General features: G+C 51.0%; 3 protein-coding genes across 6 annotated transcripts; 2 read left to right on the top strand and 1 right to left on the bottom strand.

The window, feature by feature from the left end:
• The first annotated feature begins 593 nt into the window (after positions 1-593).
• Positions 594-7316, top strand: ddx31 (DEAD (Asp-Glu-Ala-Asp) box polypeptide 31). 2 transcript variants are annotated; one of them, XM_061768864.1, is made up of 21 exons: positions 594-720; positions 1124-1192; positions 2253-2354; positions 2508-2593; positions 2724-2799; positions 2867-2910; positions 3000-3070; positions 3143-3252; positions 3385-3426; positions 3500-3564; positions 3655-3774; positions 4121-4227; positions 4306-4505; positions 4645-4764; positions 4846-4905; positions 4981-5031; positions 5354-5493; positions 5568-5652; positions 6378-6489; positions 6555-6741; positions 7080-7316. In XM_061768864.1, exons 2-21 carry the CDS (start codon positions 1136-1138, stop codon positions 7183-7185), a joined length of 1941 nt encoding a protein of 646 aa, XP_061624848.1. In that variant the 5' UTR covers positions 594-720; positions 1124-1135; the 3' UTR covers positions 7186-7316. The 2 variants fall into 2 exon arrangements, with proteins under 2 accessions (XP_061624848.1, XP_061624847.1); XM_061768863.1 differs by lacking the exon at positions 594-720 and adding an exon at positions 727-859.
• A 572-nt stretch (positions 7317-7888) lies between these two features.
• Positions 7889-14808, bottom strand: cfap77 (cilia and flagella associated protein 77). Its single transcript, XM_061768920.1, has 8 exons — positions 14658-14808; positions 10507-10618; positions 10252-10317; positions 9521-9593; positions 8585-8825; positions 8312-8411; positions 8134-8232; positions 7889-8073 (listed from the first exon to the last, which is right to left on the bottom strand). Exons 3-8 carry the CDS (start codon positions 10306-10308, stop codon positions 8017-8019), a joined length of 627 nt encoding a protein of 208 aa, XP_061624904.1. The 5' UTR covers positions 10309-10317; positions 10507-10618; positions 14658-14808; the 3' UTR covers positions 7889-8016.
• Positions 14809-14855: 47 nt separating this feature from the next.
• On the top strand, positions 14856-26345 carry LOC133475663 (nucleus accumbens-associated protein 2-like). Of its 3 annotated transcripts, none has more exons than XM_061768866.1 (8): positions 14856-15120; positions 19875-20638; positions 21026-21207; positions 21570-21856; positions 23115-23276; positions 24261-24366; positions 24654-24751; positions 25732-26345. In XM_061768866.1, exons 2-8 carry the CDS (start codon positions 20123-20125, stop codon positions 26073-26075), a joined length of 1695 nt encoding a protein of 564 aa, XP_061624850.1. In that variant the 5' UTR covers positions 14856-15120; positions 19875-20122; the 3' UTR covers positions 26076-26345. The 3 variants fall into 3 exon arrangements, with proteins under 3 accessions (XP_061624850.1, XP_061624849.1, XP_061624851.1); XM_061768865.1 differs by lacking the exon at positions 14856-15120 and adding an exon at positions 15699-18852; XM_061768867.1 differs by lacking the exon at positions 14856-15120 and having other exon boundaries at positions 19734-20638; positions 21609-21856.
• Positions 26346-27148: the final 803 nt, after the last annotated feature.

The following is a 27148-nucleotide window of genomic DNA, read 5'->3' as shown; positions in this document are numbered from 1 at the left end:
TTGGATTGTTCCTTCTTGACATAGACGGCATATAATACACGGGGCTTTTCGAGTCACAAGGGTCCGTGTTGCAGTGTTTTCAGTCACCACTGGGGGTGCCGGTGTTCCATCGATGAAAAGTGACCGTTGTCCTGAGGGTCCGATCGTCTGTCCGTCCATCCATCCATTTTGTGAGCCGCTTCTCCTCACGCGGGTCGCGGGCGCCCCGGAGCCTATCCCGGCGGTCATCGGGCAGGAGGCGGGGTAGCACCCTGAACCGGTCGCCAGCCAGTCGCAGGGCACATAGAGACAAACAACCATTCACACCTACGGGCAATTCAGAGACTTCAATCAACCTAGCATGCATGTTTTTTGGGGGGGGGGGGGGGGGGGGGGGGGCGTAGGAGGAAAGCGGAGCGCCCGGAGAAAAGCCACGCAGGCACGGGGAGAACATGCAAACTCCACACGGGCGGGGCCGGGATTTGAACCCGCAACCTCCCAACTGTGAGGCAGATGCGCACAGTTTTTTATTCTTATGATGTGCTTCCTACACGTGACGTCAGGGGTCTTCCCCCTTGAATTGACTTTGTCTTGTGGCGTCCCAGAAACGTTCACGTTGTCAGTTTGTTGGCATGGAAACGAGCATTTGCGTGGCTCTACTGCGCATGTCAGAACCGAAGGGGGCGTGGCCTGGTGGCGTAGCAGGAAGTATTCACACGTGTGTCTTCGTGGTGGACGCCGGTGAGTTTTTATCTTCCGCTTCGTCTTTTTACCGTCATTTTCATTGACGTGTGCTTAGCTCAGAAGCGTTTTTGAGCGCAAGTGACTGCTCACGAGCGCGAGGATGTTGTTAGCGTTAGCTGCTTCGTGTTGTTTGAAGGTAACGATTTGTGTCCTCAGCAGACGGTTTGGCGTGACTTTAAAATGCTTGCAGTCCAACTTTCACATGAAGATGGGGCGGACTGGCAGAGAAATGTGTCTTTTAAAGTTTGCACGCGTGTCTCAAGCAAATTAGGGTCAAAAGTGTCCGAAAGGCTCCTGAACGCATCACCAGCCGACGCGCTTTCTTTCGGCTGGGATTCTGGAAATGCACACAAAATGGCGAGTCGACACAACAATTATTGCTTGTGACTTTTTCTCTTAGGACGGAGCGAAGATGGCGTCATCCGACGATCAGCTGTATATCAACGTCACTTCCGGTTCATCTTGGTCGGTGAGGAAGTACTTTGAGTTCACTTCCGGGCTCTGTTCATCACGTGCTCGCAGATCGCAATCGTCGTCCTTCTTCTTGAAAACTCCACCAATTTGCTCCGAACCTTCAGCACAAACGACCAAAGCCAAAACCGAACGATGACCTCGAAACTGATCCGAGTCAATTGAAATGAAAAACACCACGCATGGAAAAAGGGGAAAACGAATGATCGGGTCATCAAGCTGTAGAAATAATCTTTATTGTTTGCAATAGAATTGAAAAGTTGAAGAAAACTGTAGCGTGGTGCTTGTGGTTCTATTGTTGGATGAGGCACTTTGAAAGCTCCTTTGGCTCTTTCATATTTTCTTGAAATCCCACTTCACCTTAAATCAGTTGAGTGGTTTTGTTTTGAAATCAATCCAGTGTTTTTAAGCACAGAAATAACTTCAGCTATTCAGCCACTAGGTGGTGCACCAATACAAGAATTCAAGATCGGGGGTCCTCATGTACAAAGACACTGACAAAGGTTTTCTTTTTTTCTTTTTGGGGGAAGAGGGGTAAATTGTCAATGTCAACACATTTGAGTCGTGTGCAAATGAAGTCAATTCAAAGGACTCACGCAGTTGGATGTCATTTTTTCCCCCTCCCGGCCCTAAAATGCCAATCGCTAGTCGTATTGACGAGCTAGTAGACTAGTTGAGTAGAAAGCTCTTTCTTTTATTTATTATTATTATTATTATTTGTTAACCAAACTTTATGGAGATCTGGGTGAACTTCCAATGTGTATATGCGCAGAAGCCATGTGCACCAAGTCAAAACGGCGGCGGGCGCCCGTGTGCAGCATCGCAGTGCTCGTCAGATTTTATTCTTTGACTCGTTTTGGTTCGAATGCGACAATTCTGATCCGAGATTCGTTTTTCGTGAGGATTAACGAGTGAATCCGAATCACCGCTGACTCGACAGTTGGCAGTATGTCGCCACGGTAACGTGTCGTCCGGTACGATGGTCCGTCATCGGCCGTGTCCGGTCACAATGCCGGAATGTGAGCGTAACCGCGGCGACCGTTGTGTCTGTCCTTCAGAATGCGAAGGCGCCCGAGAGGAAGCGGCCCCACCCCCAAGAGCGGCGGCGCGCCGAGCGGGCCCGGCCGCGGGAGGCGGAGCTCGAGGCCGGAGACCCGCAGGTATGGCGGGCAGCTGAGGTTTCGTCGTACCGCGCGCCCCCGCCGTGAGGTCATCGCGTGAACTCCGAGCCTTGATTCAACTCGTGTGCTCGTTGTCATGGTGACGGGTTGTCAGCGTGTATGTCGTGTGACGCCGTGTTTGATGTCTGAAAGGCGAAGCGGCGCAGGACGGACGGCGGCGCGGACATCAAGACGTCGTCTCTGTTCAAACACAACCCGGACATCCCCGAAGTTCAAAGGTGATCCTCGACGCCTCGCTGTTTGATCCGTCATCGGGCGTCCTGTCATTGGTCCTCCCGACTGGCCGGCTTCTTACCGGTCTTCTCCTGATTGGTCGTTGGTGTTTTGACTGTGTTTCTTGTCGTGAAGATCGGAAGTTTGTCCGCTAACGGAGAAGATTTTTACCTCAGAATCCTTCTCAGACTTGAACCTTCACCCTCACCTGGTAACACACACACACACGCACACACGATTGGTGTTCCTTGTCCTGATTGGTTGTTTTCCTCCACCAGGTGGCAACGCTCAACAAAGTACTTAATGTGTCCACGCTGACCAGGTCACTTTTTAGACGCACACGCACACGTTCCAATTTGACACACGCGCAACTGAGGTGTCGTTGTCGTTGTTGTCGTTGTTGTTGTTCAGCGTTCAGAAGGAGAGCATCCCGGCGCTTCTGTCCGGACGAGATGCCGTCGTCCGATCCCAGACGGGCTCAGGTCACTTTGTGTGTGGGTGTGTGTGTGTGTGTGTGCGCGCACGCGCGCTGACGTGCGTTGTCGTGGTTTCAGGCAAGACTTTGTCTTTCGCCATCCCAGTGGTTCAGAGCCTGCAGGCTCTCCAGACCAAAGTCCAGCGCTCGGACGGTCCTCTGGCGCTGGTCATCGTGCCCACCAGGGAGGTTAGGCAGACTTTATTATTATTATTATTGGTGTTGTTGTTATGATCTCGATTATGAGGCCGCACTGCAGCCAATAGGAAGCACACGTTGTTGTCGAATATTCCTGGCTCGTAACGTGCTGTCGTTGTCCAGCTGGCCCAGCAGACCTTCGGCACCTTCCAGAAACTTCTCAAGGTAAACGCCGCGCGCTCTTATCGTGAAAAGACAGGAAGCGCTCAGCGTCCTTCCCTTCCTGTCCCGCCGGCAGCCGTTCACGTGGATCGTTCCCGGAGTTCTGACGGGCGGAGAGAAGAGGAAGTCCGAGAAGGCCAGGTGGACACGCCGACCTTTTTAGGAATCAAACGAAACTAGGAAGTTACAGCGACTAAGTTTGGTGGCGCGTTTGTGGGTGTGCCTTGCCAGGCTGCGCAAGGGCATCAACATCCTGGTGTCCACGCCGGGACGTCTGGTGGACCACATCAAACACACCCTCAGCATCGCCTTCAGCGCCGTACGCTGGCTCGTTCTGGACGAGGCCGACCGGTACCGCGCGCACGTGAATGTACACGCTAGTGCATGCAAACAATAGCAAACAATCCAACAGACACACTAACAGTTGTATACACCCTAAACACACAAACAATAAAATACAAACAAGCACAATTGCACGCACATACGCACACGTTAAAACATTCAAACACACACAATGACACAAACGCAACACACGTAACGCATGGACGCACAATTACAGGCTAACACAGTAATACACACACAATAAAAGACAGAAACAATAATGCACACACACACACTCGCAATACATTCTCACACGATAACCCAAAACGTGCACGTGACTTGAAAGACGTGCGTGTGTGTGCGTGTGCGTGCGCAGGATTTTGGACTTGGGTTTCGAGAAGGACCTGTCAATCATCTTAAACTCTTTGAACGCAACAGGACCACCGAGACAAAATGTCCTCCTGTCAGCGACACTCACACAAGGTAAACACACACTGGGACCACACGGCGTGCGTGCGTGCACGCGCGCGCGCTGGTACTTACTTCCTGTACGCGTTTCAGGCGTGACGCGTCTGGCGGACATTTGTTTGAAGGATCCCGTCGCCGTGCGGGTCCGTGACCCCGCCGCGCCCTCCGACCCCGCCGCGCCGGGCCCATCGGAAAGCTTCGCGCTGCCGACGGGCCTGGAGCAGTTCGTGGTGGTCGTGCCGAGTAAAGTCCGACTGGTTTGTCTGGCGACCTTCGTCCTGCACACTTGTCAGGTACGCGTGTTAAATGGAGGACATTCGAGATGGAAGCTGGTTTGGCGCCTCCGCGTCTTCTCGCACGTCCGCGTCATTTGATTCCGATGAGCCGAGTCCTGAGATTCAAACGGCTCTCGTGTGCGTGCGTGCGTGTCAGGACAAGAAGGCGTTGGTGTTTGTGTCGACTTGCGAGGAGGTGGACTTCCTGCACTCTCTCTTCTGCGGTGTGCTGTCGGCCGATCGCTTCCTGCGTCTCCACGGGAACATGCGTCAGGAGGTGAGGTCGCAGGTCGAGGGTCGGGGCGAGGTCACGCTCGCCTCGGCCGTCACGTGCTCTGTGTTTGTTTTTGTCCGCCAGGAGCGCTCTGAGGTTTTCCGGAACTTCTCGAGTCGCGGCTGCGGCGTTCTGCTGTGTACGGTCGGTCTGGCTTATGTAGTTCACGTCGCGACCGTTGGGGGCGCACTCGGCGCCTAAAACACATTTTTGTTTCAGGATGTGGCCGCTCGCGGGTTACACCTACCTCAGGTCACATGGATAATACAGGTGACGCACGCACACACACACGTGTTAATATATACATGTCGCAACCACACGCATTCTTACACACACAACACACGTATCCATTACTAACACACACATTCCTACACAAACACACGCACCCACAAACACATACATTATAACCCTACGCGCATGTCACAACCGCACATTCTTTCACACACGTAGATGAAAAGATAAAACTACACGTTACTAACACGCACATTTTCACGCGTATGTTGCACACAAATGCACGTCACAAGGCCACGCGCAACAGAAACCCACACTGACGTAGGAGGTGTGGCCTGATGTTGCGCGTGCGTGTGTCCAGTACACGCCTCCGTGCAGCGCGGCGGAGTACGTGCACCGCGTGGGGCGCACTGCGCGCATGGGCCTGGGGGGCAGCGGCCTCCTCTTCCTCACGCCCGGCGAGTCCGCCTTCGTCGGCGAGCTGGCCGATCGCAACATCAGGTGAGCCGCGGCCGCGCGTCCCGAGTCCCGAGCGTCCGCTTCCTGCGCTGACCGCGCTCGCCGCCGCCTTTCAGCCTATCGGAGATGAAGCTGACGGACATCCTGGCCGAGCTCGTGAAGGACGACGCCTCCGAGGGGCGGCGCGTGTACCGCGGCCAGGTAGCGCCCGCTCCGTCGGCTCGAGCCGTCGCCTCGTGACGACTCCGGAAATGTAGTTGGTTACGATTTGAAGTTACCCGGTTGAAAATGTCATCGGAGCGCAAGGGTTCGCCAAATCCTCGCTTTGCTTCGTATCTCGCTTTTTCATCATTTCAGAATTCGGACGATACTACATTTGTGTTGCTTCGTGAGGATGTAAAATGGCCGCCGTGGCTCAACGGAGGTCGACTGGTGATGATTGCGAACTTGGTCTTCGTCACTAGCGGCAGGGACATCGTCGTCGGGTCCGGAAACGATCTGGGGGCACGGGCGCAATTGTCGTGTTTTTGCCTGGAAACCTCGCCGCAATGGATTTGAAATGAAACAAACCAACGGGATGAGTTGGTTTCGTTTGTGGCGCTTTACATCCAAATCGGGCAAACGCTGTTTGGGTTTTGAAGGTCAAAAATGAGAAATGGGATCGTTTCCAAGTCGATTTTCTTTCACGGGTTCAAAATCGCAGACAAACTAAAAGATTGCACCACCAGGTGGCGCTCGGAGGCCATATTTGGAAAAGTAGGTCGTGTTTGAGACGGCGGCAGAATGGCGCGTGACCGGAGGCGGCCAATCGCAAGCGTGGGCTTTAAAGTTTCCAAAGTAACTCAAATTGTCATCATGTACATTTCACGACACACTTTCTCCCAGTAATTGAAGGCTTTACAATGCTTGCGCTTGTCGCCCGCCAGGCCTCTCGCGGCGCCCTGGAGCAGGAAAGTCGCGAGCGTGCGACGGCGCTGCAGGCGCACTTCGAGAGCTTCGTCCACGCCGACGCGGCGTCGCTGCGCGACGCCAAAAAAGGTACGAGCCCCGCCCTCGGCCGCTATTGCGAAGTCGTGCGATTGACGTGCTGTCGTCGGGGTCAGCGCTGGGGTCGTACCTGAGGTCGTACGCCAGCTACCCGGCCCCCCTCAAGCGCTTCTTCCACATCCGCGCGCTCCACCTGGGACACGCCGCCAAGAGCTTCGGCCTGAGAGATGCGCCGCGACGCCTCGCCGCCGCCGCCCAACCCCGACGGCGCAAACCCGGCAGCGGCAAAAACACACCAAACAAGTGAGGGCGCGGCACACCCGCAAACACAAGTGTCAATCAAAAAAGCAACACTAGCACATAACTACGCACAATGCGCACATGAACACTCACACTACACACACACACACAACACTTTAAAAACCACACCCGCGCACCACAATTTAGACAAACACAATAAACCCCTTCAAACAGACACAACAACAAGGACACACTGACATACACACAACACGCATGCAGACCCGACACACTGAACACAAACACAGCCGGACACACTCAGTTGTAAGCTTTATACACGCACGCACACACGTTGGGTCCGAGTAGCCCGCGATGCTAACCTCGCTGTGATTTGTCGTCGTCAGGCTGCGTCCGAAGATTAAGACGACGAACGACGCTGACGAGTTCTCCAGCGGCCTCCGAAACAACAAGAAAAACAAGAAGCGGCAGGAAGAGGCGGAGCTACAGTGACCACATGACACGAAGACCAACAAATCTCTCACTCGAATTTGACAGCAACCTTTTTTTTGGGGGGGGGGGGGGGGGGGGGGGCAGGGGTAACGTTTAAATGTGAATATCAACAAATTAAACACGCAGCCTCATTTTGATGTCCTAACGCTCTTGTGAGGTCATCGCGGTGACGTCAGAACATTACGTGACGAGCACGCGGCCGTTTGCGGCGTCCTCGGCTGACCGGCTCGGTCCGCAATGGGCGGAGCCGGCACGTACGGGCATCAAGTGGGCCGTCCCTCGACGGGTGCGAGGCGAGCGCCCGCAGACGTTTCCGCTTTCTTTGATGAGTTTGATGATGTCGCGAGTTGTACGGCGGCAAAAGCGGCTACCAGTACGTGGACCTCACCCAGGAGGGTTCGTGTCCTCGGAGGCCAAAAGTCATCCATGCCGTCAACGTGTGCGCTGAGCCGATTGACAGCTGACTGAGCGGCGGGCTCTCGAGAACGCGCGAGTGATTTGGAGGACCGGTGCGCACCGCGAGAAGCATCGTTGTTATGATTATGATTATGATTACGAAGCCAGTCGACGGTCAGCAAACGTCACCGATATGCGTGTGCGCGGTCGTACCTCGCTATTGATGACGAGGAGAATGAACGAATGAGAGCTCTAAATGAGTTTTGTCGTCCGCACGTGATGATTGACAGAGGAGCGGACAGCGGGAGGCTTTTCACAAACTTTTCTTTCTTTCTTTTCACAAACTTTCCTTCACACATCACATCACATCACGACATCATTTTCCACTTTCACTAAATCGACTTGACTCGTCGACGGCTTTTCTCGCCGACTTGTTCACTTGACGTGATGACTTGTGCGACGTGTCCTGAAGGTGTCCAGAGCGGGGCCCACCTGAACACAGGCCAAGTTACTACACGCTTATTACATACACGTTATGTGTGTACGTCTTACCTGTGCGTAGCGTGCGCGCGTGTGCGTGTTTATGTGAGGAAGCACCGTGTTGGTGCGCAGCAAAGAGGTGCGCGTGTGTGCAAAGGACACACACTTCACCTGCAAACACACAAACAGTACACAAAATCAGACGTCGCACGAGTCATCCGTTTGTGTGTACGCGCGTGTGTGCACTGACTGCGTGGCGTCGCTCGTGCTCGCTGCGACCTTTCATGTTTTCCTGCATCCAGCGGCGAGCGTACTCGTGGGACAAAATGTCGAAGAGCGGAGACGGTGCCCTGAGGAGCACCATCATCAACATCACTCAATCGGGCTTTCGATATCAGGGACTTCTAACATCAGTTGTAAAAATCCCGACGTGGTGATTCGGGAGTCAGAAGCGAGTGAACGATTTTACGTTGGGACTCGTTCCCGAATCCCGAATCACTATGTAGTCCTTAAAACCAGCGACCTGTTTTTAACTCCAAAGGTTATGTCCGGAACTTGCGGACGTTGTGAAGCTCCGCCTCTGTGCGCTTTGTGGGCGGGGCAGTGCTGGACCACGCCCATCTGTTCTCTGTACTCCCTCAGTTGTTTGGCAGTCACGTGACCCGACTTCACCGCTTCCTGGTTCAGGGTCACAAAGTTGGGGACGGGGGGGCGACGGGGGGGCGGGACTTCCTGTCGGGATTGGACCCTCCACCGGGACAACGCTACAAACGCGCACACAGATCCGCACACACACACACAAACAGAGGAATCAGAACAAATCTATCAATGGAATCGACGGGTCAAAAGTTCCGTTCTATTCTACACGATCGGCGCGCTGACAAACATTTCGCGGATTATTTTAGTTTTTGGACGACAAACAAACCTTCGGCCGACGCTTGCATCAAGGCCGTTTCCGACGTCATACGAACCAAAAGTCGGATTTTATTTTCTCCATTTTTTGACCTTTGCGAAACGTCAAACAGTTTATGAGGATTTTTATGTATTCAGTTTATACCACAATCACTTGTTGCTCAGTCATGACCGACTTGTATTGTAGGGGGGCTTCAGCCCTACTAAAAAAATGAAACCCAAATGATTTGATAGTATGCGTTCATGGCAAAGTTTTCTTGTCCCGGCCCCCGGTCGCCATTTTCTGGGAGGGGGGCTAAGCCAGCCCAAACCTTCCTATCTAACGTGCCTTGCTCATGACTTCGAATACATTTTTATAGCCTTACCATCTACTCCATATTTGTCATAAACTGCGAGATTCAATCACAGGTCTGCATTGAACATAAAAACCGCAGCACCTTTGAGTTTTCAGTTAGCGTTAGCATTAGCGGCGACACGTTTAACAAGCTAGCATGATTAGCCTAGCCCAGGCCGCGTGCGTGTCTGTGCGTGTGCGCGTGCGCGTTACCTGCAGCCACACCCCCGTCTCCGCGCAACCTGCTTCTGGCTCCGGAAGTCAAAGGTGGACCCTCGGAATGTATCTGACACACACGCGCGCACACATTAGAACCACACACACACACACACACACACACACACGATACGGGCGCAAACCTTCTTAACATTTCAAATCCAAGTTTGACTGTCCAGAATTGACATTGGAGACGTCATCGTCAATTTGAATAGTCGACATTTTCTTCCAAGATATCTGCAACCGAATTTTGACTGGAAACGGCACATAGAGATATGAAAAATTCCATTTCGCCGAGTCGGAAGCAATTTCGCCACGGACACATGACGTCACTTTTGCCGTTCGTTGTGTACGGCGTTGGCCGTTACGGATATCTCCAGTTCAATTCCGCATATTCGCTGGTGCGTTACAGATATGCACAATTAGATGATGACGAGCCCGAAATCCAGTTTGAGATCTCGACTTGATTTCAACGACATCAGTGATCAATTCCAGTGAGCGATATCTCCATTTTGCTTTGGCCTCGCCCGAGTCCAAACCCGATTTTGGATCTCCGAAGAAGGCTTGCCACACACACACACACACACACACACAGTGTTATGACCACCGATGCACGCACACACACCCGTTAAGGACAGACAACGCGCACATGACGATTTGAATCAGACGTCATCATCATCGTTCCGACGTCACACCGTTTGACCCAATCAGGTTGAGGGTGGGTTTACCTTGATCGGCTTGTCCAGCGTGGACTCTCTGGCCACGCCCACTGCCGGTGACGTCATGTCGCGAGGCTGCTGATGAAAAAAGCTTCAAAATCACAAAACTCGATCTTTTGTTTCGTGTGTTAATCTTAATATGATCATCAAATAATAGTAAAGTTGCTGACGTCTGACGTGTAAACAAGGCAAAGGAATACAGTTTGACGGGATGCATCATATGAATCCCACTAATGCTTTATGATTCGTCAGCCTAAAACTCACTTTGATGTTGGACGCCGAGTCGCCGACGTGCTCGTGCTGGGCTGCCGTTTGGTCGCTATGGCAACCGGACGCCAAACACGGAAGTGAAGACTTTTGTTTTTCTTGATTCGAACTGTCGTCGAACAAGAAGAAACACCAAACGCACGTCAACTTCCTGTCATGTTTCATACGTTTTTAACTTCTTTGATCAAACTTTTTAACAAGAACTTTCATCTTTGATTTTGATACTCAATACACACATTTAAAACAACACAGTGCATTGCAATTAGCCCTTATTTCCAATGTTATAATCCAGGTAAATATGTATGTGTAGTAATAATTAGATCATTAAAACAGGAATATGTAAAAAAAAAAAAAAACATGGAACGTAAGTTGCAGGTGAGTGATAATAATAATACACCGTATAATCAATACAAAGTCATCACCAAAAAGAAGAAGAAGATACAACAGCACCATCGTGTGGACAAAAGCTGCAGTGTAAGCAAGAGCAGTTTTATTTGGTACTGTGCTGTAATTATTGGTCTTTTATTAAAATCTAATAAAAGTCACTACAAATAAGCATGAAATCAAGATGATTACGGAAAGAACAAATACATACAACAAAAGGCTTTTCACGTTATGTATGACGACATCTGTACATTAAGAGCCGTGAGCTTTACAGTACATGCATCCATCCATCCATGCATCCATCCATCCATCCATCCACCCATCCATTCATCCACCCATCCAGCCATCCAACTCGAGTTTGAGAAGGTGGCGCTTTGAAGGTGAACTTGCTCAAATGTTCTTTTCTTTCGCGCCGCCATTTTCAGACTCCAGTGAAATGCGCGCACATCATTTGTCAACCCAAACGAGGTCGAAAAGTGAAATCTTGTCATCTGCGGTGACAAACAAAATCGAGACGTTCCGAGTTGCCACGGGGGCTTTGTCGCCGTTCGCCCGATCCGTTTTGCCCAATGTGCGATCGGAGGTGGCGCGTGCCACGTCTGGGTCGCTGCCCGTCGCGGTCGTAATGCAAGCGGTTCACTTGAAGAAAACGCAGCAGGAGGGAATGCTTCGCGATCGTGTATTGTCGCAAACCTCGAGTTACATTTGGTGGCTTTTTTTCCGGACTGTCTTAATGGGGACGGGGGGTCGGGCGGGTCAGGGTTAGGACGGCCGGGCTGCTCGGCGATCGGTTAGCGATTGAGCGCTGCCCATCTTTTAAGCAGACGTCCGTCTGTCTTTGCTGTTCTCGGAACGCGTTTGGTGAATTCTTTGACAGCTGCCCGTCAGCTAGCGTTAGCCTGCTACTTCCCAGCATGCTTTGCGGCACTCTCTGTAAATAGTTCCCGTAAATCAAGCTAGACGCTGTCGCATTTTGTCCCGATCCGTATTGTTACGACGGTGCCGGCTGTACGTCGGGCTCGGTTGCTCCGTGTTTCTGCGTTTCGGGTTTGCCTGTGAGTCACGTGGAACACGATTAGCTTGCGCTCACGTTCGCTGTACAGACGAGCGAGCTGGCCACTAGCACCGAACGTTTGGAGAGCCCCGCCCCCAGCGTTCCTCAGACGAGCCTTCGACGCTACGACCGGAATTGCGCCTGAAGTGACTTCGGCATAGTTCCTGAGCACCGAGATGTCGGAAGATGACGCCAAAGCGCCCATTTTGTCTCCTTGTAATCTTTGTTTGTCGCTTAGGCCCACGCGGCTCCGGTGCGCTCGCCGCGCTGGCGGTGATGCGCGGGTGCACGCGCGACTCCTTTGGGTGTCGACAATGCGGCTTTGACTCCGCCTCCTCGACCTCCGTGGGCAGACGGCGTGGCCGCGGGACGGGCACGACGACGTCAACCGGAGACTGGCGGCTAACGTGCACGCACATTCCGTTGTTCCTCCTCTCAACTCCCATCCTTCCTTCCTTCGCCTTTCTCCCTCCTCCTCTTCCTTTTTCCTTTGCTTTTCTTTCTCTTCCTCTCCCTCTTGCTCTCCATCCTTCTCCTCTTCCTTCTCTCTCTTTTCTGCAGATTTGAAAAGGACACTTTCACACCCCACACCCACCCGGCCGCACCGCCGACCACAATCACTCCACCGACTTCTGCGAACAGGATGTGAGACGCATCTTCAAACAACAAAAGATTACCAAAGCGGCAGGTCCAGACCACGTGTCCCCATCCTGCCTCAAAGTCTGCGCGGACCAGCTCGCTCCAGTCCTCACTCAGATCTTCAATAGATCTCTGGAACGCTGCGAAGTACCATCCTGTTTAAACGCTCCACCATCATTCCAGTCCCCAAGAAACCTACAATCTCGGGTCTAAATGACTACAGGCCTGTCGCCAGGACATCTGTGGTCATGAAGTCCTTTGAACGTCTCGTCCTGGATCACCTCAAGAGCGTCACAGGTCCCCTGCTGGACCCCCCGCAGTTTGCCTACCGAGCGAACAGGTCTGCGGATGATGCGGTCAACATGGGACCGCACTTCATCCTAGAACACCTCGACGGCGCGAGGATCCTGTTTGTGGACTTCAGAGCTGCGTTCATTCAACACCATCATCCCTGAACTCCTTTCCTCCAAGCTTCTCCAGCTCAGCGTCTCACCTGCCATCTGCCAGTGGATTTACAGCTTCCTGACGGGCAGGACACAGCGGGTGAGGCTGGGGGAGGCCACCTCATCCACACGCAGCCTCAGCACTGGGGCGCCCCAAGGCTGTGTCCTCTCTCCGCTGCTCTTCTCTCTCTACACGAACGACTGCACCTCAACGCACCCGGCTGTCAAACTCCTGAAGTTTGCAGATGACACCGCTGTCATCGGCCTCATTGAGGACGGTGACGAGTCTGCATATCGACAGGAAGCGGAGCGGCCGGAGCTGCGGTGCGGCCGACACAACCTGGAGCCGAACACGCTCGAGACTGTAGAGATGATCGTGGACTTCAGGAGGCATCCTTCGCCACAGCTGCCCCTCACGTTGTCCAGCTGCCTTGCGTCAACCGTCGAGACCTTCGAGTTCCTGGGAATTACAGTCTCTCGGGACCCGAAGTGGGCGACCGACATCAACTCCGTCCTCAAAAAGGCCCAGCGGAGGACGTACTTCCTGCGGCTTCTGAGAAAGCACGGCCTGCCACCGGAGCTGCTGAGGCAGTTCTACGCAGCGCTCATCGAATCGGTCCTGTGTTCTTCCATCACGGTCTGGTTTGGTGCTGCTAGAAAAAAGGACAAACTCCGACTGCGACGGACTCATCCGGGACTCTTGCGGTTTGATGACGACCCCCCCGGGCCACGCCGCAGAAAACAAAGTGCGGACGGTGCCCGCCGGAAGGAAGTGACGTTGGTTGCGCGCATCGTAAAACGTAGCGATGTGTAAGGGATGTTTTCCGCAGAAAGCCCACAATACCTAAACGCGCGGACGACATCGTCGGGACGGACCCCCGCTAGTACGTAGGCCGCAGAAATAATCCCAGGCAGATTAACCGTTGGGAATCAGAATTCTTTGAAAAAACAAGCCGATGACAAAACGGGCCTGGACAAAAACCACGGGACGGAATATCATCGCAAGCGAGTCGGTCGAGAGCCAAACTTTTTCCTTCTTTTCGTGCCAGCCGAGTTTTGAAAATCAAAATAAGAAAATCAACCGGACCGCAAACAAAAATGGCAAAAGAGTCTAACTGTTCGCTCGGAGTTTGAATTTCGAACAGATTATTTTTTGGACTGATTTTATTTGATTATTTACAAATCAAAATGAGTGGAAGAAATGTTTTTTTCTTTGGATCCTGAAGAACTTTCGGAAATTCCTAAACGGAAAGTGGGACGGCGCGAACCCGTCAACAAATCAACCGAAGCCACTTTGAGGACGTCTCCAGCAGCATGGCGCCACCTGCTGGCTAAAGACTGAATGGGAAACTTTATTTTGACGCTCAATTGATGAATATGACGTCATCTTTAGCGTTTGCTGCTACTTTGAAATGTTTTTATTCGTGGTGATTAACATTTTCAAAAGGCGAACGTGCAAAACATGACTCGGCGGTTTTTGCGCCTCTTTTCTATGACGTCATCAAATAGTTCCCCTCAGTCGACCAAACAAAATGGTGGCTCGATGAACAATGAAGCATCGCAGCACATCATAGCAGCCACGCTGACACGCACGTGATGTCCACACAAATGAGAACACGGGATCAAACCTGCGCCTTCCAGTTACGAGCCACCGCCCACACGCGGCTTTTGTGTGCGCGCGAGTCACTGCAATGCGGTGCCGCGGTTCCGCCGAGTCATGCCGCGCGCATATGCGCGCGCGCCCTGCAGGGCAGTTAGCCGCATTAGCAGCAGGTAGCTGTCCTCCTGTCTTGCCTGTCTTGTCTTGTCTTGTCTGCCCCCCCCCCCCCCAGACGCTGCGTTAAAAGTGTGCGCGCGCGCGTGGCTTGCGCTCGTGCTGCCGCTGCAGGACGAGGAGCAGCGACGAGGTGAGCCACTAAACACAACTAAACAAGCGCAAGCAAGAGCGAAACTGGACTTCCTACCGGCCTCCTCCTTTGCGAACGAGTCCTATTGGACCGGACCTCAGTGACACAGCTGGACTCCGAACTCTTCGCGACTCTATCGAAGTGTGATGGACTCTGATGACCTTGAGACGGCACAAAGCGGCCAGTAAGCGATCGCCGTTCCGAGGCGCGGAAGAGACGCAACCGATTTGTTCTTGTGCCTCGCCAGCGATGGCGGGAAGTCAATCGTGCGACTCGGGCGAATCTCTCGGCCCGTTTTCGTATTTGCCGCGGGCCGCGGTTCGGTTAAGCCCCGGGGAGCGAGAGCCGAGAGGAGGAGGGATGCGGACCCGCTGTGAGTGCGAGCGCGAGCGCGAGCGGGGCAGACGGGGGGCGGGGGGGGGGGGTTGAAAGTGTGGGCCCGGACCGGACCGGACCGGACGGCTTTCGGTGACACCGCGAATTGGCCGACTTCCGGCAAACTTGCAAAGCGCCGTCCCGTCGTCTCCGTCGGACACAAAGAAAAGGGAAAGAGGGAAGCACTCGAATGTTTTGGGCTTTTGCTTTTGGAATGAACAAAGAATTTCAGAATTTGAAAGCATTGAAGCGTTTTCTGGAGCGCTTCCCCTCGCTCGGGTCGCGGGCGTGCCGGAGCCCAACCCCGCGGTCTTCGGGCTACGCATTTCGAAAAGGTTTGTCCAAAGTCCACACGACAGCAACGGCATGTGGCACCGACGCTTTGACGTACGATGCGTCTGCTCGAATTTGAAACCCCCTCTTTCATTTTTGTAATGCTTTTTAAAAAAAAAAAAACAATTATTTTGAACCGTGACACCAATAAAGAAAAAACTTAAAAAAAAAAAAAAAAGTTATATTTTTGCAAAAGTTCTTTTTTTTTTTTATATACAGACAAAAATATAAACTGTATCTAAAAAATCAAATAACTCAATTTGAAAAAAGTCAAAATGAAATAAAAATGAACTCAATATAACTTGAACTGTTTGAACCCTGGGAAGTCGACGTTCTGTTTTCTTCGGAACGTTCTTTTGCATTTATACACGGTTTGCCGACGAAACCTTCGATGGCGCAAAAAAATGTCAACATTTGATTTGACTGTTTTAAGAGCGGCGTAATCTTCATCTTTCCGATGACATTACGAACAAACTGAATTCAATACCGGTTTGTTTTCCAAAGTCACAGCAAAAGAGCCGCTCGCGGCTCCTCCCCCGGAGCCCCGCAAGCACCGCGAGCTGAGCCCAAGTTGGGGTTGGAAACGTTGTGGGGGGGGCAGAGCAGTCATCATCGTCATCATCATCATCATTTGCACCGCGCTCGACCTCCTCCAGGCTTTTGCATTTCTAAAGTTGCCGGGCGGAGTCTCCCTATGTCCCCCTACCCCTAAGAAGCCTTTTGGATTCAAGATAAAACCTCTGAAACCAACAAGAAGAGTCCAGTTGCCTTCATTCAACCTTTGCGGAATCTTTGAAATGTGTTAATAATGAACAATAACAGCCCTTATCAGAGGGGTCCGGCGTCCCGTACTCCCGAGGGACACGGTCGAAGGCCACAAAACACACGTAGACCGGTTCGGCGAACTCCCACGCGGTCTCCGGAACCCTGCCGAGGGTGTCGAGCCGGTCCGCGGAACGAAAACCGCACCGGTCCTCCCGAATCTGAGATTCAACCTCCCGTCGGACCCTCCTCCCCAGAACCCCTGAATCGACCTTAGGAGCGTGATCCCCAGCAATTTCGCTGATTTTCCAAGCCCCGCACAATATCGTGTACAATGACGATGTAGACGCCAGAAGCACCACGTGAAAGATCAGACTCTCTTCGTTCATCAGGAAAAACAAGTTTATCTCCGGCTGAAAGCGTTCTGGAGTCATCAGCAGTCAAATATAGGCGACTTTCAGCCACGTCCGTTTGTGAAGGGAGAAAAAAGCCTTTTTGCGAAAGCACACACGTCGATCGAGCGCAACAATGACTTTTGACACCGATGGGAAAATCTCAAACATCTGAACAGAAAATCGCACCGACAAAGTACTTTTGACAGGAAAAAGCGACAAAAATGCAGGAACAAACGGGGATGCAGTTTGTTGCCTCAATAGTCCAGGCATTTATTACCTTGCGCATAAAACCGAGCAAAGTTTTAGCCACATCTTATTTTATTCTTCTATAACTATTAGGATCAAAACACGTTGTTGAAATTGCTGCCGTGGGACGTGGACAAAAAAACGTTCGATTCGCTTTTTTGTCTGCACTGCGTACTGGAATGGGAGTGGAACGTCTGCTGGATGCAGAACTTGTAACTTGAAACAAATACCATGACTCGAGAATACGTTTTATTGATGACATGTTTGGCAAGGGTTCAAAAAAGATTTTTCTTCTTGGCAATCCTAAAAGACGCTCGACTCTGCGGGTGTTGAATTCCTGCAAGAGGCTGGCAACCGATGTCAACTAGCGGGACAAAATTGAAGGATTGAAGGAGCGCGTTTGCTCGCTAAATGTAGCGAACGCGAGCTGCCAACGAGTTAGCTTCGTCGATCTCCACCGGAGGAAGCTCGTCTGGCTGCCCCAATGGGAGTTGGCTATCCGACGGTTCCGGATCCCGTTTATTGAAATCCCGGTCGGCAGACGATCAGGCAGCAAGCGGCCGAGAGCATCTCGCTATACGTGCGGGCCGGCGTTTTGCACGATCGCTTCTCGGAGCGTCATCCTTTATTCCCCGCATGATCTTTGGCCTCGCAGGAATATTTTTCTTGCCTTGGAGCAATAAGTTTCTAGTACCGAAGGTTTTTTCAACTTCATCCCTGTCTTCACCAGAGTGTCCAAGACATGCGGCCGCATGTGTCCTAGGGTGTCCTGGTGCCAAGTGCAGGCGTGGACACCCTTATGTCTGAACACAGTGTTCGTTATGGACAGTCCACGGCGAGCACAGAAGTCCAATATCAGAACACCGTTCGGGTTTTGGTCAGGGGGGCCGTTTTTCCCGATCACGCCCTTCCAGGTCTCACTGTCATGGCCCACGTGAACGTTGAAATCCCCCAGAACAACGAGGGAGTCCACAGCAGGGCCGCCCTCCAGCGCCCCCTCCAAGGACTCCAAGAAGGGTGGGTACTGTGAACTGCGGTTTGGTGCATAAACACAAACAACACTGAGGACCGGTGCCTCCATCTGAAGGCGGAGTGAGGCTACCCTCTTGTCCAATGGGGTGAACCCCAACGTACAGGCACAGAGACTTGAGGCACTCAGTATGCCCGCACTTGCTTGGTGCCTCTTCTTCTTTTCCTTTGGGCTTGTCCCGTGCGGGGTGGCCTCAGCGCGTCATCCTTTTCCACGTCAGCCAATCTCCTGCATCCTCCTCTCCAACACCAACGGCCCTCACGTCTTCCCTCACGACATCCATCAACCTTCTCTTTGCTCTTCCTCTTGCTCTCTTGCCTTGCAGCTCCATCCTCATCATCCTCACTCTCTCTCCTCCGGACGTGTCCAAACCATCCGAGTCCGCTCTCTCTCTAACTTTGTCTCCAAAACATCGAACCTCGGCTGTCCCTCTAACGAGCTCATTTCTAATTTGATCCAACCCGGAACCTCAACATCTTCATGTGCTCTGCTTCCTGTCGTCTCTTCAGTCTCTCTCTCTCATGCGTCCATCGTGGCCGGCCTCACCACTGTCTTACAAACTTTGCCCTTCAATTCTAGCTGAGACTCTTCTGTCACGCGACACACCTGACACCTTCCGCCATCTGTTCCAACCTGCTACACGCCACTCAATGTGGGCAACTCCAGAGTGGAAGAGAGTCCAACCCCTCTGAGGAGGACTGGTACCAGAGCCCAAGCTGTGTGTGGAGGTGGGCCTGACGAACTCTCGTCGGAACTTCTCAACCCTGCGCACCAGGTCAGGCTCTTTCCCTGCCGTTGAGGTGACATTTCACATCCCTACAGCTAGCTTCTGTAGCCGGGGATCGGATTGCCAAGGTCCCTGCCTTATGCCGCCGCCCAGCTCGCCTCCCACAAGTATTGAGCACATGGGAAGGGAGACCCATGTTGCCATTTTATGCTGTGCCTGGCCGGACCGCATGGGTGCAGGCCCGGCCACTAGGAGCTCACCATTGAGCCCCGCCTCCAGGCCTGGCTCCAAAGGGTGACCCCGGTGACCTGTGCCTGAGGGAGGGAAACAAGTTCCAAATGTTATTTTCATCATTACGGGTTCTTTGAGCTGTGCTTTGGCTTGTTCCTCACCTAGGACGTTTTTGTCATGTGTGACTCTACCAGGGGCATAAAGCCCCAGACAACTTAGCTCCTAGGATCACTGGAACACACAAACTCCTCCACCACGTTAGGTGACAGCTCCAGGAGGGTAGAAATCAAGCAGTACCAGGGCTCGAATTTAACCGATGCCTATAGTCACAATTAGCTTTCTGGATTTCGTCTTTTTAGGTCAGCTCTGACAGTACTCTACAGTTTTGTGTTCACAATTTACTGTTGCTGTACAGTTCCGTGTTCCCAGACCTCAGGAATGACCTGACCTGGCTGTTCATCCGTGGTTTTTGCTTTGCAAATATGCAGATGCGTTTATCCACCGTTCCAGTCCCCAAGCAGAACTGCATGTAGGCTTAGGAAAGTCTCTGTGTTGAGCCCATTACCTGGTGTTCAAAGACGCTCCACTCACTCTCGGAGAAACATTCTTGTAAAGACAGCATCGGGTTGCTCAGACCACCTTTGGTTTAGGGTTAGGTTAGTTTTAGATGGTGTTCTCCTTCTCAGGGTGGCGTGTGGGCGGGTGGGGGGGCTGAGGACCAGTGAGAGAGAGGTGGTCTGACTGGCCCAAATGTAGGAGTTGTCTCTGTATGCATGTCTAATGATTGTGTAAACAGGATCTAATTTGTTTTCCCTTCTGGTTGTTCACGTCACATGCAGGACAGCCTTTTAAGTATGCCTCGTTTGCCATTCTGCACGAGATATAGTGCAGTCTATCTGACTCTGCTGGACCATGCTGGCCTCGGCCTGACCCTGTTCGCTTCTACCAGGCTCCTAGTATGCGCTAGTAGACTGTGCTACACTTGAGTGGACTCTGCCTGACTCATATGGACTCCACTGAACCATGCGGGACTCTAGTTTTCTTCATTTTGCATTAATTTCCTTGGACCCCCGCCAGCACGACATGGATGCCAGACCTTCAGGTGGCGAAACCAGCACCAAGACCAGCATTACGAACAGGACCGGGACCAGCCGTCCCTAAGCCCGCCTCCATCATGGCGGAGTCTGGTCTTCAGTTTTCGATCGGTGACTTCGGCAGTAGCATTCTCAGCAGCCTGAATCAGCAAAGACTTCTAGGACTCCATTGCGACGTCTCAATCCTGGTCCAGGGTCAGGTCTTCAAGGCCCACCGCGCCGTCCTGGCCGCGTCCTCTCTTTACTTCCGAGACCTGTTCAGCGCCGAGTCGTCCGACTCCTCGGAGTGGTCCCGGTCTACGTACGAGCTTCCGTCATCGGTGACGCCATCTTGTTTCCGTCAGATCCTGACATTCTGCTACACGGGCTGCCTCAACATGGTCGCCAGCGAGCAGCTAGTCCTCATGTACACGGCCGGCTACCTGCAGGTCCAGAATATTGTAGAGAGGAGCCTAGAGCTCATGAAGACCAATACCACGTCCTCATCGCCGCACTGCTGCGACTCACAGGTGAGTTCAGATCAGGGTCCATCATGGCCCACTTAGTCAAACAAGATTAGGAACCATGATCTTAGTCCAGTTATTCCAAATACCATGGCCCACTTAGTCAGTACAGACCAGGAACCATGAACCACCTTGTCCGGCTAGAACAGGAAACATGACTCAGTAAATTTGACTAGTCCCCCCAAAAAACATGATCCAATTAGTCAATTCAGAGCAGGATCCATGACGCACTTAGTCGAGCAAGACACGGAACCAACATCTACTTAGTCCAAGATCAGGAACCTTGGTCTCGTAGGTAATTCAGCTTTTCCAAAAAACATGATCCAGTTAGTCCGTGTAGGCAGGAGAGATGTCCTTTGGATGTTGCGTTATCTTTGTGTTGGTGGTTCACAGACAACTTCAGCAGACGAGCTCGGACCTTTAGATCGCTCTGTGGTCGAGCTGCAGGGTTCCAGTCCAGACCCATCCATGAGTCCAGAGGACCTAATGATGGCCGTGAGCCGGATCAAACAGGAACGCCAGGACACGCCTCCTGAGAACCACACAGGAACAACTCCAGAAGAACTGGATGCCAGGTCAGAATGTCAAACATGACCTGGTCTAACTAGTCCTGGTCTGGCTATTCCCGGTCTGACTAGACCTGGCCTGATTCCTCCTACCTCGATCTAGTAGTTAGTCCAATTGTCCCAAAAAATTTCCATTTAGTCAGGTGAGTTCAGATCAGGGTCCATCATGGCCCACTTTGTCAAACGAGATCAGGAACCATGATCTCATTAGGCCAGTTATTCCAAATACCATGGCCCACTTAGTCAGTGTATACCAGGAACCATGAACCACCTCGTCCGGCCAGACCAGGAACCATGATCTCGTACTTAGTCCAATTTTTTTCCAAAAAACCCCAAACATTATCTGATTAGTGATGATGTGGTCAGCTTAGTCCTTGCCTGACTAGCGACCAGTCCTCTTGTGTCCTCAGAGGTGACTTTGCAGGGGCGCTCCAGACCACCAGAGGGGGTGCCGTTTGTTACTTGGGTGCAGCCGGGAGTCTGGTCCTGGGACTGCAGTCCTACCTCCTGGCAGGCGGGGGGCGCTCTAGTTCAGAAGCGTCCAGCCTGCCCACAGACTCGTCCCCCTCGCAAACCCCAACGGAGGAGGAGCCGGAGGACGGGGACTACGGCAACGCCACACACCTTGGAATATACCAATACACGATTGGACACCAGGGTAAGTCTGCTCACACTAAAAGACAAGTATGTTATGTTGTCTTTTTGTTATGATCCAAAAAATGATGGTTTGATTCTCTCTTAATAGTATAGTTTGATGATGTATCCTGTATGATATTGTCTTGTAGATGTATTTGACTGCTTTTTGACTACAGATGAAAACGAGCCTTCTGGCTAATTCGGGCTTTTTTAACCATGTGTACTTCATGTGTTTCATGAAATTGCATTGTCCCCTTTCAAAAAGAAACTGAACTGAACACGGCATGGCCACTCACATAACTCATACATGCAAGTCACTCTCCTGTCGGCGAAATTCGCTGTTTTGATCTCAAAATAGGCCATTTACGTGAATCGCATAGATCCAATGAGTTTTTTTCCTTGGGGGGGTCGCTGACGTCATAGGCTGTTTCGTACTCCGTGAACGCTGGCAGCTAGATCCAGTCCACACATGTCATTTCTGAATATTACTCCGCGGTGGATGAATATGTGAGCGTATCGGCTCTGTGCTTGGATAAGTCACAGGAGTTGACAAGACCAGAAAAAAACACTTCCACCGCTTCTGCTGTTGAGAAGTTAGGGTACATTTACAAGCCCAATTCCAATGAAGTTGGGACGTTTTGTTCAACGGAAATAAAAACAGAATACAATGATTTGCAAATCATATTTAATTGAGTACACTACAAAGACAAGATATTTCATGTTCAAACTGATCAACTTTGTTTTTTAACAAAGAATCATGAATTTCGAATGTTCAAACACGTGTTTGGAGCATCCCGCAGGTGAACCGGCTCATTGGGAACAGGGGGGGGGGGCATGATTGGCTAGAAAAGGAGCTGCCCTGAATGGCTCAGCCGTTCACGAGCAAAGATGGGGCGCACTTGTTCACCTCTTTGTGAGCAAGTGCGTGAGAAAATAGTCGAGCAGTTTAAGGAGAATGTTGCTCAACGTACCATTGCAAGAATTGAGGGATTTCATCATCTACGGTCCATAATGCCACCCTACGGAGGGCACAAGCCAGTGCAAACTGTCGGCCGGTCCCAAGCCCGGATAAATGCAGAGGGTTGCGTCAGGAAGGGCGTCCCGCTTAAAACTTTGCCAAACAAATCTAAGCGTTCATCCAAAGAATTCCATACCGGATCGGACGCCCCGACAATTTTCTTTGATTGTCACCTTTTTCATGCCTTTGGTGTTTGTATGTCTGATGACTGCTCCCCGTGTCTTATGATGCCACGCCTCCTCGTGTCCTCTCATTGGTCCAGGCCAGGAGAAGCCGGAGATGCTGCGCCTGCGGCGTGCGTGCGTGGTGGTGGGCGGAGACAACATGGCGCTGCCCGCCAGTCTGGTCAGTCAGATCGGTTATCGGTCCCACCCCGCGCTCTACGTCGAGGGAGAACCTGGACACAAGCTGGAGCTGGTGGCAGGTACCGGGAGCTTCTTCTGGCGAACCGGCAAAACCGATGTGTGACGGCGACAGGTGCGGCGATCGATCGATCGATCGATCAACAGCCATTTTGATCATCGATTAATCCTTTAGAGCCCTAGTTTAACTTCAAATTGTCGGAATTTCAGCCTTTCAACAGTAAATATTCTACGATTTCTGTCGTCCTCCATTTGCGTTGACTGCTTTTTGACTACAGATGAAAACTAGCCTTCTGGCTAATTCGGGCTTTTTTAACCATGTGTACTTCATGTGGTTTGCGGTCCTTCTCCGCCAGGAAGCGTTCGATGCTCAGGGCGTTCCAGAATCAGAATCCTCTTTATTTGCCAAGTATGTCCAAAAAACACACGAGGAATTTGTCTCCGGTCGTCGGAGGACAACAGACGGTCGATTGCCGGAGAACGCTTTGGAGACACAAAGACATTGACAAAAACAAAAAACGGTCACTGAGCAATAAAGGGTTGCTCGTTATCTGGTCATGCCGGTACAATATATATATTTTTTGGACAATTGTGCCAAAAGATGCAGAGTCCTCGAGCACTTAGAGCAGCTGGACTGACGAATCTCGCAATAGTCCGGCCGGTGCAATGAGACTTCAAGGAATGGATGCGGTTTAAAGTGACGAGTAGCGCGATCATCTAGGACAATGTCGATTGTGCAAATGTTGCAGAGACTCCTCAGTCAGTGTGCAAGTGCAAGTGGAGCAGATGCTAGTCTGGCACGAGTGGCCGGTATTGGTCAACGACAGATGTGCAAATAGTGCAGCGTGGCGAGACGGCGAGAGTGAGTGCACGAGTAAATGGTTCTGCAACTTTTCTGGAATGGATGCTTCTCCAAAGGAACCACGGAGAACACGATGGTGTCATTTCCTGTTATAAACAAGTTGACATGTTTGATACAACGGACATAATGAAGTAACATTCCAGACACAAGGTCACTGACTGCTGATGTGTGTGTGCGCTTGCAGGTTCGGGCGTGTTCATGACACGAGGTCAACTGATGAACTGCCACCTTTGTGCGGGGGTGAAACACAAAGTTCTGCTCAGGAGGCTGCTGGCGACCTTCTTTGACAGGTTAGCGTAGCTAGCGTGCTAGTATCCTCTTCTCCAAGGTTCTAATCGACCCCGCGTGTGACGCGTCTTCACGACTCGTCTAATACGACTACGAAGACACCAGACATGATGTTATCAAATTGTGTATGACCTCCTCAGACGTGACGTGACATCATTCAGACTTTTGCACCTTTTGTATTCTAGAAGTTTCCTTCTCTGCAAAGAGCCTCGGCCACAATGCAGTGTGCGCACGCGCGTGTGTTTCGGTGTATGTATAGGCACTGATTGGCTTGTTACGGTATCCATAGAAACACTCTGGCCAATAGCTGCGGGACCGGGATCCGCTCCTCCACCAACGATCCGAGCCGGAAGCCGCTGGACAACAGAGTGTTAAACGCCGTCAAACGTAAGACGCACGATTCGCTGCGGCTGTGTTGCCAATCATTCCAACTTCAGGACATCCATTTTGATGCGCCGGCCCATATAGTTGACTTTTGGGCCGAGACGATGAACGGAATACTCCATCTTCGCCACACCGCTACATTTTCATAAAGGCGTGTTTTTATTTGGATATTTCAAGTAATGTAGAAGCAGAAGTGTCGGGACTCTGCTAATCCAAGTACGCAGTCAGACATTTTCATATATTGTCTTTTCGTGTGCAAATGTGCAGATAGAAAAAACTGTGAAGTTACTTGGGAGATGTTTCTTCAAATGTGTCTGTGACTGGGCGTGTAGTCGTACATGCTGCTGCCTTTCGCACAGGCGGTGCGGGTTCGATTCCCAGCCACTGCTGCTCCCAAGCAAGCCCGGATAAAAATGGTGGTCTTGCGTCAGGAAAAGCACCCGGCAAGAAAACGGTGCCAAACAAACCATCTGTGGCGACCCCTGCTGGGGAAAAGCTGAAAGTCTGCGAACGATTTGTGCAGACGACTTGGCGCCTATCAATTCTCTGTTTGGGTTTTAGCTCAAATAAGCCATCTTTTTATGGCAAGCTACTGGGCTAAGTTTCTTGACAATATAGAAATACAGGAATTTAGATAGATAGACATACAAAAGTCAAAAGTAGATATATACAGAGCCAGTGTTCTCTGTAAGTTGCACATTTGGACATGAAAAGTCGTTTTGGGAAAGACATTTCATATGATAATTGAACTCCAAATGTACTCCTCATGATTTGCACCCAAAAAAATAGAATACTTATTCGTAGTTTTTTAGGCCACAAATATATTCCTCCGACCTCCTTGAGATCAAGTTGGGGTGAACGTGGCCCCCGAACGCCAATGAGTTTGACACCCCTAGACAATATCGAGTGATTCCCAACACAGCCGATGACTGATGATAAAAATCCTAATCATCAATTTTGCTAACGATACTGGTTCCGATCAGTCTACTGCCAGAACTTTGCTCCGAGCTTCAAGGAGAGCGAGATGAACGTGATCGCAGCGGACATGTGCACCAACGCTCGCAGAGTTCGCAAGCGATGGCTGCCCAAGATACAATCGCTGCTGCCCCACGGCAACAAGAACACCGACAGCAAAGTCCGCAGGGGGGCCGCGGGGCGAGGAGGGGGGGACGCTTCGGAAGCCGCCCCCTACCTATGCCTGGAGGTGGGTGGGGAGGGCACGCAACATCAGGACCAGCGCCACCGCCTCCTTCTGTGCACCACCTCCTCTTCGCCACACCCCGTGGACACTGACCTCAAGGGGGCGGAGCCTAACGACAGCCAATAAGCTTCGGACTGCACCTGTCCAACTTCCTGTCTCTCCCCGAGCTCATTACCCGTCTACCTGTTATCCTACCTCAAGATGTGCCCTACCTCGCTTCCCGTCCGTCCCCTGAATCGTTTCTTGTCTGTCGCCTGCCTTGCTTCCTTTCTGTCCGCGACCGACTTCACTGTCCTTCTGCTCAGCCGCTCTGCTGCATGTTACCAGCTTCCAGGCTGCTAGCGACAGGACTGCTGCTGCTGCTGATGATGTCAATAAAGCTGATTGAAAATCTGACATTTGCTTCCCCCTCCCCCACTTACATCTTTATTGGCAATTTTGTCAACATTCAAAACCACACGTGGACAAAGACATTTGAATACAAAGAACATTTTCATGTAGTTAAAGTAACAATTCTTAAACTTCGATATATTAGAGTGTAAAAGACAAGAAGAAACAAAGTGAATCAAGGGCCTCAACAGATGTATGTATGTATATATGTATGTACATATATACATATGTAAATGTACAAAAAACATATGTATGTATGTGTGTATGTATATATGTGTGTGTGTGTATATATATATATATATATATATATATATATGTATGTGTATATATGTATATGTGTGTGTGTATATATATGTGTGTATATATGTATGTATATATGTATATATATATATATATATATATACACATATATATATAAATATATATATATATACATATATGTACACATATATATATATACATATAAACATATATATATATATATATATACACATATATACATACACATATATATATATACACACACATATATACATATATATGTAATTTGCTCTTTTGGCTTTCATTTGAGGCCAAATTCCATTCCCATTCTATTTTCAGTGTCATGTAATGTTTAATAAGTATCATGTGTCAATTTTGATTTTGATTTATACGAAACACGTTTGCCGCAATCAACAGTCGGAGTCGACATCAGAGCTCAGTTGATGACATGCTGGGAAATAAAGTTCGCGTTCCCTGTGCCAAACTGAACCCTCGGCTTATCACAAGAGCCCGGCGGTCCCTTCAACCAATGGCCGAACTCTTTTCGA

This window comes from Phyllopteryx taeniolatus, chromosome 3 (assembly GCF_024500385.1).
Source record: "Phyllopteryx taeniolatus isolate TA_2022b chromosome 3, UOR_Ptae_1.2, whole genome shotgun sequence".
In the NCBI taxonomy this organism is placed as follows: Eukaryota; Metazoa; Chordata; class Actinopteri; order Syngnathiformes; family Syngnathidae; genus Phyllopteryx; species Phyllopteryx taeniolatus.
This window is presented reverse-complemented; position numbering and strand designations above follow the sequence as displayed.